Source organism: Octopus sinensis, linkage group LG10 (assembly GCF_006345805.1).
Source record: "Octopus sinensis linkage group LG10, ASM634580v1, whole genome shotgun sequence".
In the NCBI taxonomy this organism is placed as follows: domain Eukaryota; kingdom Metazoa; phylum Mollusca; class Cephalopoda; order Octopoda; family Octopodidae; genus Octopus; species Octopus sinensis.
In genome coordinates, this window is record NC_043006.1 from 16,489,046 (window position 1) to 16,512,056 (window position 23,011).

General features: G+C 36.3%; 1 protein-coding gene across 2 annotated transcripts in view; it reads left to right on the top strand.

Moving 5' to 3' along the window:
- Positions 1 to 22,835, top strand: part of LOC115216703 (guanine nucleotide-binding protein subunit alpha-13) — a 139,808-nt gene extending 116,973 nt beyond the window's left edge. For both annotated transcript variants that reach the window (XM_029786234.2, XM_029786235.2), the window contains 2 exons: positions 15,515 to 15,565; positions 22,186 to 22,835. In XM_029786234.2, coding sequence (XP_029642094.1) covers positions 15,515 to 15,565; positions 22,186 to 22,755 — 621 coding nt within the window. In that variant the 3' untranslated portion in view covers positions 22,756 to 22,835. The remainder of the gene's footprint in view (positions 1 to 15,514; positions 15,566 to 22,185) is intronic.
- The last annotated feature ends 176 nt before the right edge of the window (positions 22,836 to 23,011 follow it).

The window sequence follows — 23,011 nt, forward strand, 5'->3', positions numbered from 1 at the left end:
CTTAGCGATATTTCATATGTTGCTACATTCTGAGTTCAAATTCCCCGAGGTCAACTTTGCCTTTCAAGGTCAATAAATTAAGTACTAATGAAACACTGGGGTTGATTTAATTGAACAGTCTCCTCCCCACAAATTTCAGGTTTGTTCCTTTAGTAGAAAGGATTATCATTTCACATTTCTTCTATTCCTGTTCCAAAACCCCTTTCCTGTAAATTACATTCTCAGTCCCTAACTTATTTTCCATACTTCAGAATGTAGCCTACAGCCTCCCACAGCTGTAACACATCACTCACATAGCTGTCGTTATCAAGGGGTCAAATATTTTTCCTTTTTTTTATTCGGAATCAAATATTTCAGAGATAAGCAGTTGAAAGCTAATTCTCTTGATTTAACAGCTCTCTGCATGCACTGACTATTATGTATGTATGTATGTTATATATATATATATATATATATATATATATATATATACAGGGTGTCCATAAAATCTTTTTACAATTTAAAAAATTTATTACAAAGGCAATTGATAAGATATCTTAATCAGACTTGTTCTATTGTACTCAGTGGTTTTCAAAGATTTTAATCACATTGCATTTTTGTGTTTCATGCAACCTGCAGATTAAAGAGGAATTTTTTTGAATGAACCCCTAAGAAATGGCTACTCCTCAAGAGAAGGCACAATGTGTATCATGATTTATTGAGACTACAGAACAAAGTATGGAAGAGATCCACCATCATGTCTGTTAATTCATGCATGGCACAAGAAATTTATGGGGACAGGGACAGTGTTAGATAGAAAGAGGAATGGGCGACCAAAAACATCTGAGTAATTTTTTCTCGTTCTCCCACAAAATCCATCTGTACTGCTGCCAGACAGTACACAAGGTCCTACATGAGGACCTGCAATTGTATGCTTACAAAGTGAAACTCTTAGAGCCAAATGATGAACCAAGATGAAAAGCATTTGTAGTTCACATGCTGCAACTCATTTCTGAAGATGAAACATTCGTCAGGTGAGTTTGTTTTAGTGATGAGGCAACCTTTTCATGTTTCTAGGAAACTGAACAAATACAATGTGAGAATATGGGGATCGGAGTACACCCATGCGACTAGAGAAGTTCAGTGAAATAGTCCCAGTTCCAAAGTGAATGTCTGATGTGGGATTATGTGCAATCAAATTATGGGTCCATTTTTTCTTCAATGAGAGATCAATTACTTCAAATGTCTACCTTGACCTTTAGACTGAATATGTGGCACCACATCTCCAGGACCTTCAACCAACCATCATTTTCCAGCAAGATGGTTCTGTCCCAGACAGCACTTTGCTTTTATAATGCAAATTCCCTGTTTTAAAGCAATTTAAATTGAAAACCTTTCAAAGTTTCATGTTAATTTACATTCTAAGTACCTGCTTAATAATGATAAAGTTATTTTAATAAGTTCTTCAATATTTTCAAAAATTAATTGTAAAAATTCCTTGTATTTCAATAGAAATATGACCACAAAAGGCTTAAGGAAAAAAACTCTACTCGCTGGAATTGTAGTAGTAGTAGTAGTAGTAGTAGTAGTAGTAGCAGTAGTAGTAGTAGACCAAGCAAAATAATATGTGCATCAGGAGAAGTAAATAGAATGTAGAGGAGAAATAAGATGAGATTTTCAAGCCATCAGAATAGTTCCCAATACAGTAAAACAGAAAAGAAAATTATTTATAAGGGAGAAAAAAATAATCTGTATAAAATATTTCTTTAAAAAAATTAGTAAAATTTGATTTTTTTTTTTTTTTAATACTGATATGACATTTCAGAACTTCTTTTTTTTTTTTCCATTTTCTAATTACCTGCCTACCATTATGTATCTTTTAATATCCAGCTGCATTCCATCTGATGTGAAGAATCTGGTTGGTAAGGGTGGATAAGCATTGAGGTTATTTACTGATTTCGGGTAATCAACATTGACATAGCACTTGATAAACCAAGTGTTAAAGCCCCCTTAGAACTGAAGTTGTGCTAGTAACCTCGAGATTAATCTTAACCATGTATGATGTTGTATTCATATGTGGTTTTAGTTAGACTTTTACATTCAAATGTTAGCTGATATGAAGTACTGAGAATGTTCTCTCTCCCCCCAGCCTCCCGCCCATCTACAAATCATATATATATATATATATATATCAAAATGTGACCTCGTGTGTACCGTTGGCGATTTTTTTTCCTCTGTCTTCTCTTCTCTGGATCTTTCCTTCTATGTTTCCGACGAAGAGCTCCGCTCGAAACGTTAAACCCTCCTTCTTTCCTGAGCGTCCAATAAAACTATATTTGTTCCACGTCCTCGCATTGTTGTGTTTTTTTGTGCTTTTGGATTAACTATATATATATATATATATATATATATATACAACCTGGGACCTTGAAGTCTGCTTTAATGCAAGAAAGTATACTAGTCCCTTAATATTTGATATTCAATATTTCATCTATTCAATAAGACAATCAATACTTCATTTCATTTTACTATATATAATATTTATACTATATATTCTATATTCTACATTAATATTATAAAGAATATAAATAAAACATAAAAAACAGAGTTGGAATTCCTTTGAATAGTATATATCCCTCTATACACAATCATACAAACCCCTTTTTTATTTATATATATAAACTGGCCCTCGTGCCGGTGGCACGTTAAAGCACCCACTACACTCTCGGAGTGGTTGGCGTTAGGAAGGGCATCCAACAGTAGAAACTCTGCCAGATCAGATTAGAGCCTGGTTCGCCAGACCTCAATCAAATCGTCCAACCCATGCTAGCATGGAAAGTGGATGTTAAATGATGATGATGATAATATATATATAATAAAACAATACTGGGAGGATAAGAAACGGAACAAATCGAACAAAATATATATATAGTCCCTTCGTGTATTTCACGTTCTTTATATATAAATTTTTATTCCTATATATATATATATATGTATATATATATATATATATATATATATATATATATATATTTCAGTTGTAAAATGGTGTCAATATGATATCAGTGGTTAAGGTGGTGAGCTGGCAGAACTGTTAGCATGCCGGGCTAATTGCTTAGTGACATTTCGTCTGTCTTTACTTTCTGAGTTCAAATTCTGCTGAGATCAACTTTGCCTTTCATTTTTTCGGAGTCAGTAAAAAAAGTACCTGTCAAGTACTGGGGTCAATGTAATTGAAATAATCTATGTATATATATATATATATATATATATATAATAGAAATAAAACAAATGAGAGAAAGAGAAAATGAAATTCATGAGATTCATTAACCTTAATGACCATTTCAACCCATCTTGCATTGGTCCCTCACAGGTGAGATTCTGTACAACTGGTTGTGGTGCATCTTTTGGCATACACATGTGGAGGCACATGAACGTGAGATTGTAGCTTTGACTATGTTGTGTCCTTGAGCAAAACAAGAGACTTTTCAAAAGGTACCTCACTCTATAAACTCAGTTTCACTTGGTTTGATTATAATGCATGTCATTAAAGGCGGCAAGCTGGCAGACACGTTAGCACACCGGGCAGAATGCTTAGTGGTATTTCGTCTACCGTTACGTTCTGAGTTCAAATTCCGCCGAGGTTGACTTTGCCTTTCATCCTTTCACGGTCGATAAATAAAAGAACCAGTTTCGCACTGGGGTCAATGTAATCGACTTAATCCCTTTGTCTGTCCTTGTTCGTCCTCTCTATGTTTAGCCCCTTGTGGGCAATAAAGAAATATATAATGCATGTCAATATTTGCCTGTAGCTGGTTGCATACAGGTTTCATGGTTTTGAATGACAGGTAGCTATAGACAGTGAAAGCAATTTAACTGGCCTATTATCAGGTGTATACAATTACTTTTATATATATATATATACATCTGTGTGTGTGTATATATATATATATATATATATAGATATATATATATATAGAGAGAGAGAGAGAGAGATACACACATTTTAATGTAGGTAAAAATTTTCTCTTGACTAGAGCCTTCCAGTCATCCATTAATTGCGCCTATGAGCATATATTCACATACACCCTGAAAAACCAGATATGTAGCCTATGTTATAACAAACTTTATTTTCTTCTCTAAAAATCCAGTCTGCTATCTCTAGGAATTTAAATCTGCTTTACTCATACCCTGCGTATTTCTTCATAACAACTGTCTCGAAATAATTAACATGTTTGTATACTTGAAATTTCTGATAAGGACACCATACAAATGCAATCATGCATAAATTAGTGTGCAATTCAGTGTTGTCTGTGTGTGTGCATTTTGTTTGTATTTAACCCTTTTGTTACTGTATTTATTTTGAGATGCTCTGTGCTTCTTTCAATTACTTTAAATATAACAAAGAATTTAGTAAAATAACTTGGTTATCAATCAGCTAGTTTTAGGAACATAAATTGTGACTAAGGTTCAGTGGAAGATTTTTGTTCAAAAATTTTGAAAACAAAACATTTGTACTCAGAGCCAGAGCCGGTTTCAGCCGGGTTGGTAACGAAAGGGTTAAATACAACACATCTGGGAAAAGATAATGCAAAGAATTTCAAAAAAACTTCTAGTTCAAGCATGGCTGTGTGGTTAAGAAATTTGCTTCCAACCACATAGTTTGGGGGTTCAATTCTACTGCATATTACCTTGGGCAAGTGTTTTCTTTTATAGTCTCAAGTTGACCTATTCCTTGTGAGTGAATCTGGAGCTCATCGTGCGTGTGTTTGTGCCACCCTCCCCCCACCAGCATTTGGTAACTGGTGTTGGTTTGTTTATATCTCCGTTACTTTGTGGTTTGGCAAAAGTTACTGACAGAGCAAGTACCAGACTTTAAAAAAAAAAAAAGTAAATCACTGAAGCCATTTTGTTTGACAATAAGTCTTTCAAAGTAGTGCCCCAGCTTGGCCATAGACATGACTGAAATAAAAGACTATTTTATTCTAATCACAATGGCTAATGCAAATGAATGGTACTGGAGTTCTGGAGATTGCTCATGTTTCAGTCACACAGAGAAACAGGTTATACAGTAATAATATATTTTCTCACAGTCATTAAACAGTGGCATATATTGGAACAGCAATATTGCCTGCGCAACACAATTAAACCCAAAATGCCTGATGAATTGTGGTGTGAAACTTGCAGTTTAAATTGGTTTTAAAATGAAAATTGTGTTTGATCAAAATAATAGTAAAAAGTGTAAAGTTGTTGCTCACGAGCGAGTGTGTCTTTGGTAGCATGTACCTTGTTGTTGCTAGGTGTTTTAGGTGCCTATGGAGTGACATGAAGACATAGACACCATCTTGGCTCTCCTGTTCTTGACCCAGTAGAATGTGGTGGAAGCACTCCGTCGGTTACGACGATGAGTGTTCCGGTTGATCTGAATCAACGGAACAGCCTGCTCGTAAAATTAACGTGTAAGTGGCTGAGCACTTCACAGACACGTGCACCCTTAACGTAGTTCTCGGGGATATTCAGCGTGACACAGAGAGTGACAAGGCTGGCCCCTTGAAATACAGGTACAACAGAAACAGGAAGTAAGAGTGAGAGAAAGTTGTGGTGAAAGAGTACAGCAGGGATCACCACCATCCCCTGCCGGAGCCTCGCGGAGCTTTTAGGTGTTTTCGCTCAATAAACACTCACAACGCCCGGTCTGGGAATCGAAACCGCGATCCTATGACCACGAGTCCGCTGCCCTAACCACTGGACCATTGCGCCTCCACACCCAGTAGAAAATGAAAGATACGACAGCTGGAGGAATAAGGGCTGCTGCACCTGCACTTGGTTTTGGAGAACATTGGAAATAAATGAATGATACAGCTTGTATGATGGTGACACTCATTTAAAACTGTCATACTATGCCCATGGTATCATGAATGCTAAGTATAAAATAGATGTTTAAAAACTATGCTAAAACATTCATGAAAATTTTTACATATTTAACATTTTACCCTGTCTTCTAGCTAGGAGTGGCTGTGTGGTGAGTGGCTTGCTTACAAACCACATGGTTCCGGGTTCAGTCCCACTTCGTGGCACCTTGGGTAAGTGTCTTCTACTATAGCCTCAGGCCGACCAAAGCCTTGTGAGTGGATTTGGTAGATGGAAACTGAAAGAAGCCTGTCGTATATATGTATATATATATATATGTGTGTGCGTGTTTGTATGTCTGTGTTTGTACCCCTGGCATCGCTTGACAGCCGATGCTGGTATGTTTTTGTCCCCGTAACTTAGCGGTTCGGCAAAGAAGAGACAGATAAAATAAGTACTAGGCTTACAAAGAATAAGTCCTGGGGTCGATTTGATCGACTAAAGGCGGTGCTCCAGCATGGCCACAGTCACATGACTGAAACAAGTGAAAGAGAAAGAAAGAGTAGATAATCATGTAATCCCACTTGAGTCAACGTCTACTTTTGTTTTCCTTTAAAAAGACTCCGCCGGTTACGACGACGAGGGTCCCAGCTGATACGATCAACGGAACAGCTTGCTCGTGAAATTAACGTGCAAATGGCTGAGCATTCCACAGACACGTGTACCCTTAACGTAGTTCTCGGGGATAATCAGCGTGACACAGAGAGTGACAAGGCTGACCCTTTGAAATACAAGTACAACTCATTTTTGCCAGCTGAGTGGACTGGAGCAACGTGAAATGAAGTGTCTTGCTCAAGGACACAACGCGTCGCCGGGAATCGAACTCACAACCTTACGCTCATGAGCCGAATGCCCTAACCACTAAGCCACGCGCCCTCACTGTTTTCCTTAATCTTCACTGATTCATAGTAGCAGAGTTTAAACTAGTAAGCTATGAAAAAAAAAGCAGAAAAAAAAACGTTTGAGTATTTTGACCTATTGCTTTAAGTACTACTGCTGTCTCTTAGAAGGAAGATGGTGGTGGAAACATTCTATAGAATGCTTGCAAAAATTACATATTCTTACTACAGAACATTTGCAATTTCATTCTCAAATAGTCTCTTTCATGATGGAACAGATGACATTTTAGTTGCTGAATAGTCCCGATGACTGATGGGGATGACTGATGCACAACATATATTGCAATACTTTACACACACACACATACACACACATATATATAATCATTGTTTTAATGCTTACTATTACATGTTTGCAAGTCAGACAGAATTTATGGAGGCATTTTGTCTACAGCTGCTTGCCCTTTTGCCCTTCCTGTCACCAACAATCTCCTATTTCTAGGAAAGATTTTTTTTTTTCCCTATAGCCAGGAGTGGCTGTGTGGTAAGTAGTTTGCTTACCAACCACATGGTTCTGGGCAAGTGTCTTCTACTATAGCCTTGGGACGACCAAAGCTTTGTGAGTGGATTTGGTAGACGGAAACTGAAAGAAGCCCATCATATGTGTGTGCACGTGTGTGTGTGTGTGTGTGTGCGTGTATGATTTTCCCCCTGCCATCACTTGACAACCAATGCTGGTGTATTTTATGTCTCTGTAACTTAGCAGTTCGGCAAAAGAGACCAATAGAATAAGTACTAGGCTTACAAAGAATAAGTCCTGGTGGTCAATTTGTTCGACTAAAGGTGCTGCTCCAGCATGGCCGCAGTCAAATAACAAACAAGTAAAAGAGTAAAAGAGACAGATAAAATGGCCAATTATAATAATGTTTTTTCTGTAAATAAATCTTTGAATTTTAAAGTCAGCAAAGCAGGTTATATTTGATAGAATATCTTGTTTTATGCTTTTGTTTTCTCTCTTGTAGTATCATGGGAATATTTTTTTTAGAAAATATGTTTTTGTTCAGTTTTATGCTACTTTTTGCATTTCTGTGAGAAAACTAAACTTTATATTACCTTAGTTTTTTTTTTTTTCCTATCACCATTACCTAATTAAATTCCTATTTCCAATCCTTCTCACCAGATTTTTGTTTATATTTTAATGTTGTACTAAATTTCAGGTTATGTATATAATACATTAGCTTTGCTGCCAAATTTATCATCCAAAATGTTTTGTTTTGCTTTACAAAAAAGATCAAAGTTCTTTTTTTTTTTTTTTTAATTCTTTTTTGTAAGATTTTTTTTATCTCCCCACCCCCACCCTTTGTCAAACAAACTCCATTTTATTTTGAGCTGTGTCAAGAATTCATTCACTAGTTCCCTTCTTTTACCATCCCCTAAAACACTAAATATCAGACCTGACAAATGTGTACTCAATTCTCTTTATTGTCTAAAAATTCCATTTAAAAATCTTGGATTTTATTTCATTTTATTTTTGCTCAGCTTTATCTTTTATTTTTTTATTACTTTATACATTGGACTGTGGTCATACTGGGGCACCCCCTTGAAGAATTTTAGTCAAATGAATCGACCCCTGTAATTATTTTTCTTAAGCCTAGTACTTATTCTATCACTGTCATCATCATCATTTTCACATCCACTTTTCCATGCTTCCATGACTTGGATGGAACCTGTTGAGGCATATTTTCTGTAGGTGGGGGCTCTTCCTGTTGCAGCCTTTACCTGTTTCCATGCAAGGCAATATTTCCTCTAAGATAATTCGATGACTGGCATTCATGGTGGGGGGCAAAGAGCACCATACGAGTGTGATCATTGACAGAGCGGCTAACCGGCTTCCATGCCAGTGGCACATAAAAAGCACCATTCGAGTGTAATTGTTACCAGAGTCACCTTACTGGCACTTGTGCCTGTGCTAGTAGGGTGCCAAGAGCACCATCCAAGCATGATCATTGCCAGAGCGGCTAACTGGATTCCGTGCCGGTGGCATGTAAAAGGCACCATTCGAGCATGATCGTTACCAATGTCGCCTTACTAGCACCTGTGCCGGTGGCATGTATAAAAAGATTCGAGCAGGGTCGTTGCCAGTACCGCCTGGCTGGCCCCCATGCCGGTGGCATGTAAAAAGCACCCACTACACTCTCAGAGTGGTTGGCGTTAGGAAGGGCATCCAGCTGTAGAAACTCTGCCAGATCAAGATTTGAGCCTGGTACAGCCATCTGGTTCGCCAGCCCTCAGTTAAAATCGTCCAACCCATGCTAGCATGGAAAGTGGACGTTAAACAATGATGATGATGATGATTTGACATATTTTCATGAAAGACTGGAAATGAATGGCACTGCTTTTCACTGTGACACTCATTTAAAACTATTACATGATGTCACAGCAAGGAACCCCCCACATATACATACACATACACACAATGGGCTTCTTTCAGTTTCCATGTACCAAATCCACCCATGCGGCTTTGGTCAGCCCAGGATTATATAAGACATTTAAGGCAGCGAGCTGGCAGACACGTTAGCACGCCAGGCAAAATGCTTAGCGCTATTTCATCTGCCGTTACGTTCTGAGTTCAAATTCCGCCGAGGTCGACTTTGCCTCTCATCCTTTCGAGGTCGATAAATTAAGTACCAGTTACGCACTGGGGTCGATGTAATCAACTTAATCCGTTTGTCTGTCCTTGTTTGTCCCCTCTATGTTTAGCCTCTTGTGGGTAATAAAGAAATATATATAAGACATTTCTTCCAAGTTACCATGCAGTGTAACTAAAACTGAAACCATGTGGTTGGGAGACAAACTTCTGAACCATGCAGCCTGGAATACATTACATGTTGGATCAATCTATAAAATTTAATTTTATAATTAGGTTATCAAAATAGTTGCTGTTATCTGCATATTCTGAGTGATCCTTTAGTTTAACAACCAGTAAACATGGAATCCTTTAAAAATTTCATAGAGAAACAAGCCATATTTAAAATCCACTGTTTCGTTGCATGTAACAAATACAAAGAAGGGATTGTTTAATGCCAACTGGAGTAGAATACATTAGAAATAAGCAATTGAACCGGATTCATATTCATTCACTACACCTGCAAAATGGAAAAAATAAACAAATTTCTATTCAAGCAGGATATGTATAACTTTTCTTTTTGTTTTTTACATCTATAATATATTTATAGTGAAAGCTGAAATACATGCTGGCTGGTTGGTTGGTTAGTTTCTTTAGTTATACTTTGTATCACAGAGGGAGAGAGAGAGAGAGAGAGAGAGAGATAGTGTGATTTAACACAAGAGGTACAAATGAATAAATGACTGACACACACACAGTGAGAAAGAATCATAGAAATAGAGGAAGAGGAGAGAGAGTGTGTATATATATATATAGACAGAGAGGGAGGGAGAGAAGTGGATTTTGTGTGTGTGTGTGTGTGTTGGTGGCTGGGTCAACTTGCACAGTACACAAAGAGTAATTTTGATTACAATTTTTTTTACTGATTTATAAAATATTGTTTTATTTAATTTTATAATAACATAAATATTTTTTTTCTATTCAAAATTAGCATTCATTCCATCATTCTGTAACAAGCACCAAGAAATTTGATAAAAATTAAATAATAATTATCGTATGAATACTTCGAAAGTTACCCTTTAAAAGTCAATTAATACTCTAGTCTGTTTAAAATAACCAGTTCATTATGAAATAAAACTCGAATAGTGTTACTACTATACAAAACTCTTACTGTGCTCCAATCCTGATATATTTTTGTATTTATATTTAATATAAATAATACAATCAGTTAGAAATAAACAGATATAATTCAGAAAAGCCGGAAACAATATAATATTTGAAGTCTATTAACAGATTGGGGTTTTTTCTCCTCTTTGGGTGTTTATTGAAAGCGTTTACAATAATTTCTTGTGTTCTTTTGTGCTATATTTTCAGTCCTTGGCAAATGCATGAACTCACACACACACTGTACTTCTCAATTATTATTATTATTATTATTATTATCATTTTTCTACTGAAGTTGACGTTGCCTTTCATCCTTTTGGGGAGGTCAGTAAAATAAGTACCAGTTGAGTATTGGGGTCTATGCCCTCTCCAAAAATTTCAGGCCTGTGTGCCTATAGTAGAAATTATTAATATCAAAGTGGCCAGCTGGCAGAATTGTTGGCATGCTGGGTAAAATTCTTAACAATATTTCATCCATCTGCACATTCTGAGTTCAAATTCCGCAGTGGTTGACTTTGCCTTTGAACCATTCGGGGGGGTCAATAAGATAAGTACCAGTTGAACACCGGAATCAATGCAATCAACTTGCCTCCCTTCCCCAAAATTGCTGGCCTTGTGCCAAAATTTGAAACTGCTATTATTGTTGTTGTATTGTGACTTTGAAAAAGCCCTTATAATTAATTATCTTCTGTTTATTTGATAAATAAACGAAAGAATCAGAGATGCTTGCTAGTGGGTCCCATTTTTATGAGTGAATGTCAGTAACAATAGTTAGGGCACCCATCCTCTTCCTATATAATAATACTCAAAGTAATACATGTAACTTTACTTAAGGTGTATATCTGTACATACCTATATATATATATATATTATATATATATATATATATATATATCTTTATATATATATATATATAGTACTTTCAGACAGTAGTGAAGTAGATGACCTACATTTTAAAATCAAGCGTCACAGTATTAAATGTGTTTTATGCAGGTTGAAAATAGATGACAAGTGTCAAGCTAAGAAAGAGAATTGTGATTCATTTTTTTTTTTTATAACAATTTTATAACAATTGCTACTTGTTTTAAAATGGAGATGAAATATAGAAAAATTTTCATTAATGATAGCAGTATTTCTCTCAGCTAAGTTCAAATCAGACATCATCATCATCATCATCATCATTATTATGAAAGGGGCTCTCTACCCCCCTCCCTTTTTTTGACCAGCCCCCCCCCTCTCCGTGGCTTTTATGGGTTTTTCCACGAGTAACCTTTCGAAGCGTCTCCCCCTATTGGGAGTTTTTACTTGTTATATTTTCGTTGTTATCTTGTATTTTGTCCTTACATGTTTTTTATTTGATTTTTGTTAGCCCTTGTGGCCAATAAACGAATTAATTATTATTATTATATTATTGTTGTTGTTGTTGTTGTTGCTCATTCAGAGACCTCAAGAGACAACAAGTCAGTAGTTCAAGTTGGTATTATGACTGAAGTACTATATTTTGGGTTTTGCACAGAGTATTGTTCTAGAGAGTGTCTGTCAAAACAAAAGAAAATTAAAAGTTTGTTTTAAAAGTAATTTTATAAGATAATATATTTCTTTACTACCCACAAGGGGACAAACAAGGACAGACAAAGCGATGAAGTCGATTACATTGACCCCAGTGCGTAACTGGTACTTAATTTATCGACCCCGAAAGGATGAAAGGCAAAGTCGACCTCGGCGGAATTTGATAAGATAATAGTGTGATCTTAAGATGACAGTAAAAAATGTTTGCTATTATGTAGATTTAGATATTATTATTTAGGCAGCAAGCTGGCAGAATCATTAGCATGCTAAGTGGAATGCTTGACAGCATTTTGTTTGTCTTTATGTTCTGAGTTCAAATTCCGCCAACGTCAACTTTGTCTTTCATCTTTTCAGGGTCAATAAAACAAGTACTCATTGAGCACTGGGGTTGATGTAATCGACTAGTCCCCTACCTTTTCACATTTAAACTGGCCATATCCAATCAAAGTATCCTGTTTTATGTTCAAACTAGCCAGATCTGGCCTCTTACACCCACCCTACAGTGTCATTCTAAAAATAAACAATCACATCATCAAAATTTTGAAGCTACAAAATTTAGCATGAGGAATTGAGAACAATGTGAATAAACAAGCATTTCATTTGACAGAGTAATCTGAATGCTAGAGAGTTAATTATTAAGAATTAAATAACGTTGTCCTGAATATATGTCAGAAGGAAAGATGGAATGGTAATGAGTTGAGGTCCAAGAAATAGTCAGCAATAAATTTGTGTTGCACCTGTTAGTTTGGTTAATTACATGCCACAGCTCTGCTTGACCAAAGCTGACCATTAACTAAATAGTAGCAATTGTAAATTGTGGTCGCTTTTAAATACATATATTCCACTAACCTCTATGCACCTAGAATTTCATTTCCATTCCACCCACACTTAACCCCCACCACCACCACCGTACATTCCTCTTCCCATCCCTTACACTGTGGATGAATTACGCAGTGATGTGGCACAAATGGTAGAATGCCAAACTGTGTTTTTCAGTATTTTGGTTCATTCCTCTACAGCTCTCAATTTCAAGTTTCATGAGGGTCACTTTTGCCTTGCATTCTTCTAAAATCAGTATAATTAACAACAGTCATAGATTGTCATCAATTAAGTTAATTAATGCTTTTGAGACCAATGTACCCAAGACTTCTCCTCCTGGTTCTATGACACAAACTTCCTGTTTTAAAGAGATCTGAATTAAAACCTTCCTTTCAATATTTTGCGCTAAATTATGTTTCAAACACCAGCTTGGTAATGACAAAGTTATTTTACTAATTCTTTCATTATTTTCAAAATTAATTGAAACTATATATTTCAACAGAAATATTAACCCCTTACCCAACAATTATTTTGAAAATAAATGTATTTTTTCAGACATATTTTTTAATTGTTTTATTTTACTATGTTTTGAATGGTGATTTCGAGGTATATTTCAAACCTTATTTATTATGAATTTTAATTCAATAATATTGATTTTAAATTATCGCTTTGGGCAGAAACGAGTTAACCTGTTTTTTTCATAAATCATATTACTTTTACAAAAATCATGTTATTTTATTTGGTTATCGACATAGTGGGGTTATAATATAAAGGTATAAAAAAAAACAACGTAAAAACAAAGTGAATACTTCTATTCATAAAATGTGCCTTCCAACCCTTCGACTGTCTCCAGGTGACTAAATCATACTCGGTCTTCAATGCCTTACTCAAGCAAAAGGTGGCTGAAATCGTCACTGCCAGACGTATAAAGTGAGCGAATATACTCGTATATGTCAAAAAAGAGTTTATAATAGACAAAGGAACTAGTTTGCTGTCGATTTTGGCAAGTCTATCTTTTGACGAGTTAACTCGCTAGAGATAGAAAAAAACGATTTCGGTCAAAACGCATATATTCGTTTCTGCCGGGTAAGGGGTTAATGATTCCCTTTCCCCACCTACACTCAAGGGAAATTCCCCTCAAAAACAATTTTCTACGAATGTCAATTTTATATTCAAGCACATGCAGCTAGAAGGGATGAGCTACTGGAAAGCTAAGCATCAAGGACACTAGACGGAACTGGTAACAAGATACACACACCCTTTAGTTCATAAGTCAATGCCCTAATGGTCTGGTCAGCTGGGAATTTACTAAATGTAATTTTTTTTTTTTAAATTAAATCAGTAAAATTCAAAATTTGCTGCAGACATAAAACTTGGTTATCCACATGAAAAATCTTTCCTCTTTAAAGAGACCTGGTTGTTAGTATAGTGTGACACTCGTTGCTGTTGGTTAATTCTCTTACATCATCTTATGTGCCTAAACGAACAGGATTACTGAACTAGTTAAAGGGGAAAAAAAAACTTTTGTTCTCATGATCTTAGCTTTTTAAATGCCAACTTCCTCTCATTTGTGTTTATCACTGCACAGAATCAGGCAAACCAATTAATATTGCATTGCAGCTTCTAGTCCAGTTATACTCTGAGCTTTTGATTTTGATTGCTCTTGCTGTTGTTCTTTAAGTTCTAAGTTAGCAAAGACATTCCAACCATGACCAACCTGCTTTTTTTTTTTGTATATCCAGGATTTAGCTGCTATTTCTAACAAATCAAGTGATAGTATGGATTGTCTTATCACATCGTTTTCATTTTGATAAAGTTCACACTTGTATATGGAATTTAGTACCATATTTTCATGGTAGAACTAGTCAGAAACTGAAAGTGGAATTCTAGATACTGACATAAATATTTTTGCATCTTAGATATAACATACATTGAGCTTTTAGCATTTAAACCATCTATTATCCTGCCCAAATATTCTCACACCTACCCTACACTATCTTTCTAGAAATAACCAATCACGTCATCAAATCTCAAAGCAACAAGATAATGCATGTTTAATTTAAAACAATGTTAATTAATAAGCATTTAAATTGACAGTAATCTGAATGCTAAAAGGTTAAAACTGCTTCTCTCTTTCTCTCTCTCTCTCTCTCTCATCCATAGCCTTCATATGTATCACTTTCATTTTGTGGTCTTCATGTCTGTCATATTCATCATTATACAGTATTCTCTCCCCATGTTATATAGTAATTCTTGTGTACAGTACATTTTACATTTGGCCAATCTCTGTTATTTTTTTCTTGGTTTTTAAGTTAATATTATGCTATTGTTCTTTTTTTTTCCCCTTTTTTGCTTTTAGTTATTTCTAAATATCTGAGATGAAACCCATTTTAATGTCACATTTACCAATCTTGAAATGTCATCAGGTGTCTTATACCTGGATATATACACTACCTAACTGAATTCTAAGAATCAATATTAATAAACTAAAATTTTGGTTAATGGTTTGAAAAATTATAATTGCATTATTGTTGTTGTTGTTTCAATTATTTTTATCTTTTTCTGATTTTTCAAATGATTTTTAAATGAATTTTTTTTTTTTTTCCAGGGTGATTCACTCAAATATTTTTTGGAGAATATTCTCAGAATAGGACAAAAGGTAAGTGTTTTTATTTATAAGTTCAAGTGTTTCTCAAATACCAAATAGTCTCTGTTCTTTTAGTTTAACATATATAGGATGAGGAGCTGAGGAGGCGAGGATGTGGGCAATGAAGTAAGAAAGAAGTAACATGTATGTATGTATCATCATCATCATCATTTAATGTCCGCTTTCCATGCTAGCATGGGTTGGACAATTTGACTGAGGTCTGGCGAACCAGATGGCTGCACCAGACTCCAATCTGATCTGGCAGAGTTTCAACAGCTGGATGCCCTTCCTAACGCCAACCACTCCGAGAGTGTAGTGGGTGCTTTTACGTGCCACTAGGATGAGGGCCAGTCAGGCGGTAGTGGCAACGGCCATGCTCAAGTGGTGCTTTTTATGTGGCACCTGCAGAGGAGCCAGTCCAGCGGCACTGGCAACGACCTCGCTCAAATGCTTTATGTATGTACGTATATATTGTGTGTGTTATGTATGTATGTGTGAAAAAATGATACACCCCCGCTTAGTTAGGGACTTTTTCTTTGACTCATGGTTTACTTAGCAAACTTACTAGTGCTGTTGTGGTATTTGTTCTGGGTTTTTACATTCTGAGTTCAAATCCTGCTACAGCCTAGTTAGGTGGTAGACTTAATCTATCACCCAGTTTAACACCACCACCTGGTCTTTGAGTTGCCTTTATTGGAGCCCACTCTATTGCAAGTTTTCAGGTTAGGTTTCTGGTTTGAGCATAAGTTCCTCTCTCATCTTTTTGCCAGTCCTGGAGGCCCTCATAAGGGTTGTGTGGATATGACTGTCCACTCCTCAACTAAGTGATATAAAAACTGTGATACATCAAAAACAAACCAAAATAACTCGAAAGAACTCAACAGTAATAAACTAGTCAATCATATATTTAAACCAGGTGGCACGTAAAATGCACCATCTGAACGGTGGCACGTTAAAAGCACCCATTACACTCACGGAGTGGTTGGCATTAGGAAGGGCATCCAGCTGTAGAAACACTGCCAGATCAGATTGGAGCCTGGTGCAGCCTTCTAGCTTCCCAGACCCTGGTCGAACCGTCCAACCCATGCTAGCATGGAGAACGGACGTTAAACGATGATGATGATGACTCTCAATTGAGGTCCATATGACCCTTGTGGGTCCCTATAAGATGTTGTTGTTAAGGTTATACTTCTACAATACACTCAATATTTTAACAATTTTTTTTTATACAATTCCTAATAATGTTTAATTATAAAAAATACAATTGAATTTTTTTAAACATCAAATGGATGTGAAGGTCTATCTGAATAAAATAGGAATCAAAGGGGACCATAGGTAAAAAAATTGTTGAGAACCACTGATTTAAACCATTGCTACCACTTACCTAACAGAGGAACCTTAGACCAGATGCCTCTCAGCCTTCTTTGGTCTTGCCAATGACATACTCACAGCCACACGCCTCAACAAAATTTGTTACATCTGATACATAGGAAATGGGGAATCATAATTATGTTTACTAATATTGTGAATAGCCACCAGGCTTGTCATTTGTAATTGAAACAGTAATAACTCTTTAGCATTTCAACCAGCTGGATCCAGCCTCTTGCACCTACCCTATAATGTCATTGTAAACAGTAAATAATCACAACATTGAAATTTTGAAGTTACAAGATATTGCAGGATTAATTCAAATCAAAGTGAATAAATAAGCATTACATTTGACAAAGAAATTTCAATGTTAGAGGGTTAAATTAAAATGGCCATGTGTGTATCATACTTAATGTATATACGCTTTTGATAATAAGCCAACTTAAGAACCTCTATGTAGTTGTTTGACATGCTAAACACAGCTGCTAAATCTCCCTCATATCACTTCCTACCATCTTTGAAAAAAAAATTGCAATAGTACATTGAGTAATGTAGATCTAGAGACAGTATGTCTGAAAAAATTGATGAGGTGATCATGGCTGGAATGTCTTTGGTCACAGGTCTGCTTAATCGGGGCTGACCTTTGACCAAACAACATCAACCCACCACCACCACCACCTTACTAATAAATCAACAACACTCTTTCTCTTACAAACTAACTTTCAATCTAAGTCCCTTCCTTATTGACTTGAATAAAGTTTTTGTGTTTTACTGAGATCCCAATCTTCCTTTTAATACCATAACACAGCACACTCTTCACAATTGAAGCTTTGTCAAGTGAAGCCTTTTATCAAAGGTGAATAAGAGTATAGCCATCTGGAATAAAGAGCATTTTTTTTTATATATACATATTACCTACTTTACCTGGTACTTATCACCACTACATTGTGTGTACAACAATCTGATTGTAGTATAATAGGACGGCTGTTATGATGACCATGACCTACCTGGAATAGACTCCCAAAGCTGTTACAATCAATGTCAGATCTAATGTGCTAAATTCACTATACATTTCGTATCCCTAATCCCCACCCTCTACATTCAAAACTTTCCTTACTTTATAACTATACATCAATGTGTATATTTATTCAAATGAATATGAATGATAAATGTTAAATATAGTGGTAAATTTTAGGTGACTAAAGCAGTAGTTGGGGTGCTTCTGTGTTGGAAAGTTACCATTGAAATTAAATGCCTTCTAAAAAAGCTATATTGAAAAATTATTTATACTACTTTACTACTTAACCTGTAATTTTATAAAACATGTATTCATGAAGAAAAAAAACTCTGCCAAACTATAAAAAAAAAAATTTAAATAAGCACTTCAACCATGAATTTTATAATAAAATTCTATTTTATTTTCATTTTTTCAAAAAAAATTTTTTTGAAATTTTGTTTTAAACACAATTATAATTACCTGAAGCAAGGAATTACAAATGCAAATAAAATATAAAAAGTAATGAAATGTCTAAAATTGAAAATTAGTTGAAAATATAAGCTTTAAATAAAATTTGATATATAAAAATATATTCAATTATCATGATTTCCCCTCAAATATTGAACGTCTTTCAGAAAACCACATTTCACTCTTCGGATGAAAGTTGCTGGTTCTATACCACTGGGCTTCAGTATTCAAATTACTAATGTAGCTAGAGTGTGTGCCACCCAGGGTAGCCCTTCAGTTTTCCACCCCCAGGCCCTCACAGGAAAATACATATTGCCTACAGTAGACCCATAAATGGTGCCACCCGGAGTAAACCACCCCCTCTGCTCACCCACCCTCTAGTATTTCAAATAACTGTGACTTGTCACTAAGCATTTTTTTAAAACTTAACTCTTTCTAATCACCAAACTGCCTGTCTTTCTATTAATTAATCAAACTTGTAGAGGAGTTGAGTAAAATTCTGGCAACTTCATATTTGCATTTACAATGTTGTGTTATATTATAAGAAAAGTTTTTATTGAGATTTTAATGTAAATATAAACAATTTAGCCTGGGTAGTCTTAGATGGATTGGTGTTAAAAGTTTTAAAGTGGAATACTGTAAATCATCCTCTGCCTCTTTGGGTTGGCTATGCTTTTTGTTGTTGCCTTAATGATTGTATTTATAGGCTGCATATTATGAAGAGAAGAAAACTGGGTCAATTTCACACCTGTTGTATTCTGCCTCGTTCATTTTTCAGTACAGTATACACTGCTCCCTTTTGTATACCTGATGTTACTGCTACCTTAACCCTCAACATAGTTTTTTTTGTATATTCATAGCCAGTCTTTTTGTATACTCATAGCCGCCCGCCTTTTAAACTTCCATCTTTGTTCCTTTTTGGTTGACTAAATCAAACTGGTTCTAATATTGTTTGTTAGTCCTTTAACTTTCCATCTGTTTGACTGGTTGGAATAATGGAATTGACTTTAAAAAGCAAAAAAAATGCAATGCCATCGTTTCAATTCCTGAACTGGGCAGTGCATTACATTTCTGAGCAAAACACTTCATTTCACATTGCTCCAGTTCACTCTACTGTGAACATGTTCCAACAACAGTTGGTAAGCTAACCCTGTGAGGGCCTAGCATCCCATTCAGGAGATAGTGTTGTGATCTCAGTTGCTTTACCCTTTAGCATTTAAGCTGGCCAAGTCTGGCCAAAATATTCTACCTGTTTTATGTTCAAACAATGCCAAATTTGATCTCTTACATCTACCCTACAACATCATTCTAAAAATAAACAATGGCATCTTGGGCAAGAGTCTTCTGCTATAGCCTCAGGCCGACCAATGCCTTGTGAGTGGATTTGGTAGACGAAAACTGAAAGAAGACCGTTGTATATATGTGTATATGTTTGTGTGTCTGTGTTTGTCCCCCTAGCATTGCTTGACAACCGATGCTGGTGTGTTTACGTCCCCGTCACTTAGCGGTTCGGCAAAAGAGACCGATAGAATAAGTACTGGGCTTACAAAAGAATAAGTCCCGGGGCCGAGTTGCTCGATTAAAGGCAGTGCTCGAGCATGGCTGCAGTCAAATGACTGAAACGAGTAAAAGAGTAAAAGAGAAAAGAGAGAGAGAGAGAATTGCATCATTGAAATCTTAAAGCTAATGCATGATTAATCCAAAACAATTTACATTACATTTGGAAGAGTAATCTGAATGCTAAACGGTTAAATACCATAGAAATTGGGTTAAGCTCTGGCTTAGGAGTCCTGGAGTTCATAACAAGTCTAAGTCTAAAGACAATCCTCTCTTTGTTACTGTAGATCAATGTTCATGAAAGCTTCCTTTTAATAACCATATTTCTGTTGAAATACAATATCTTTATTTTAGTTAACATTCCTTATCAAACTAGTGTTTGAAATATAAATTAATAGGAAATTTTAATGGAAGGTTTTAACTTAGATCCCTTTTGTCCTTTGTTACCAACTTGCCTGAGACCTCCTCTGGTTCTCAAACACAAACATCCTGTTTTAAAGTAATTTGCATTAAAATCTTCCATTAGTTTCATGCTAGTTTAAGATTCAAGGACCAGTTTATCATCATCATCATCGTTTAACGTCCGTTCTCCATGCTAGCATGGGTTGGATGGTTCGACCGGGGATCTGGGAAGCCAGAAGGTTGCACCAGGCTCCGGTCTTATCTGGCAACGTTTCTACAGCTGGATGCCCTTCCTAACGCCAACCACTCCATGAGTGTAGTGGGTGCTTTTTACGTGCCACCTGCACTGGTGCCAGGCGAGGCTGGCATCGGCCACGGTCGGATTGGTGCATTTTACATGCCACCTGCACGGAAGCCAGTCGAGACGGCACTGGCTTCGGCCACGATTCGGATGGTGCTTTTTACATGCCACCGACATGGAAGCCAGTCAAGGCGGTGCTGGCATCGGCCACGAATTTTTATTTTCCTAAAATTTTCGTTTCGTCTTGCAACTTTTTGAATAGTCCTTGAGTACTTGTAGCAGTGTCCATTCTGGGGCAAACATTCTGGCTTCATCTCCAGTCTGACAATAACTTATTCTCTCCCTCTCGCTCATCGCAAGGCCCTCAAAAAATTATCATTGTTGTGAAGGCACATGTATGGCTTTATAGTTAAGAAGTTTGCTTTCCAACTACATGGTTTCAGGTTCAGTCCCACTGCTCAGTTACTCAGACAAATGTCTTCTACTATAGTCCCATCCTTCAGAAACTGAAATAAACCCATAGAATATCTATCTATTAGCTACGAATTTTCTGTTTTGTTATGTTTTTGTAAAATTTTCCATTTGTTGTGTTTTTGTTAAATTTTTAAATATTGCCAGTGGCACATAAAAGAACCATCCGAACGTGGCCGTTGCCAGCGCCGCCTCGACTGGCCTCCATGCCGGTGGCATGTAAAAAGCACCAACCGATCATGGCCGTTGCCAGCCTTGCCTGGCACATAAAAAGCACCCACTACACTCATGGAGTGGTTGGCGTTAGGAAGGGCATCCAGCTGTAGAAACACTGCCAGATCAGACTGGGCCTGGTGCAGCCTCCTGGTTTCCCAGACCCCAGTCGAACCGTCCAACCCATGCTAGCATGGAAAGCAGACGTTAAACGATGATGATGATGATGATGTGTGTGTGTGTATGATTGCATAAAAGGGGGAGAGAGAGCGAGCATGTATGTGTGTCTATGTATCGTAACATCACAAGATAGGTATAAACTGAGTGCTCACAAGCAATGTTGTTTGTTTCCAGTCTTCCAAAGATTACAAAGCTGCGGAGGGTTAATTGGGCCCAAAACTATAAGGACAAATGAGTTTTAATCTTGTAATGCAATCAATCTATTGTTCCAATCCCAAGTTGAATTCCATCTGTTGGCCAGTTTGTCCCAAAGTTCTTATCTCAATGTAAAATTAACAAAGTGAATGTCATTTATTTCCCCCTTTGATCTCTGACATCATCTGACAAACACCAACCAAGATGGCATGAATCAGCCAAGCTGTACCTGCTAGAAATAGCAACCTAAATGCTTTTAAATCAGATCCCAATACAGGATGGTCAAGAACCAAATGGAGGGCAGATTTTCAATCTTAGGATCATCCTGATTCCAAAAGGGTATAATGTGTCTATGTAGAGCAAATTTAGACTGAGATATAGGGGTCTCAGACGGACAGACAGAATTTCACCTTTATTTAAATAGATTTTTCTTATTATTACTGTATTATGATAGTAACTATTATTTTTATTTCATTTCAGAGTTACATTCCATCAAAACTTGACATTCTGTTGGCAAGAAAGGCTACCAAAGGCATTGTTGAGCATCCAATAAAGATTTGCGGTGTTCCGTTCCTGTTTGTCGATGTTGGTGGTCAAAGGTCACAGCGGCCCAAATGGTACAAGTGTTTTGACGACGTCACCTCCATTCTGTTCCTTGTATCCAGCAGCGAATTTGACCAAGTTCTTCAAGAGGACCGGATGACCAACAGGCTGGTCGAGTCCTGTGATATTTTTGAAACATTAGTGAATTATCCATTGTTTACTGGGATGGCATTTATTCTCTTTTTGAATAAAACTGATCTGCTGGAAGAGAAAGTCAAACAAATTAACATTAAGGACTACTTTTCAAATTTCAGCAAGGACCCACATTCCCTTACAGACGTCCAGAGTTTTATACTGGACATGTTTGATAACAAAAGACGCGACAAGTCTGGACTACTCTATCACCATTTTACGACAGCAATTGATACAGAAAATATTCGATTCGTATTCGATTCTGTCAAGTCTAAAATCTTACAGGACAATCTTAAGACTCTGATGCTACAATAGGAGGGTGGGACGGAAAAGCAAAAAAAAAAAAATAATAATAATAATAATAAGTAAAACGGAACCTGCTGTAAATATTTTCATATAATTCTGTTTTTGTTAAAACCCTATACTAATACTTATTATATATAAAAATAGTACCAATGTCAAATAGTGAAATCAATAAAGATGAAGAAAAATATAGAGAGTTTGTGAGGAAAACTGGAATTATAGCTCACAGTGATAGCAATTTGATCTCTGTGGAATGAGACGGGCATGA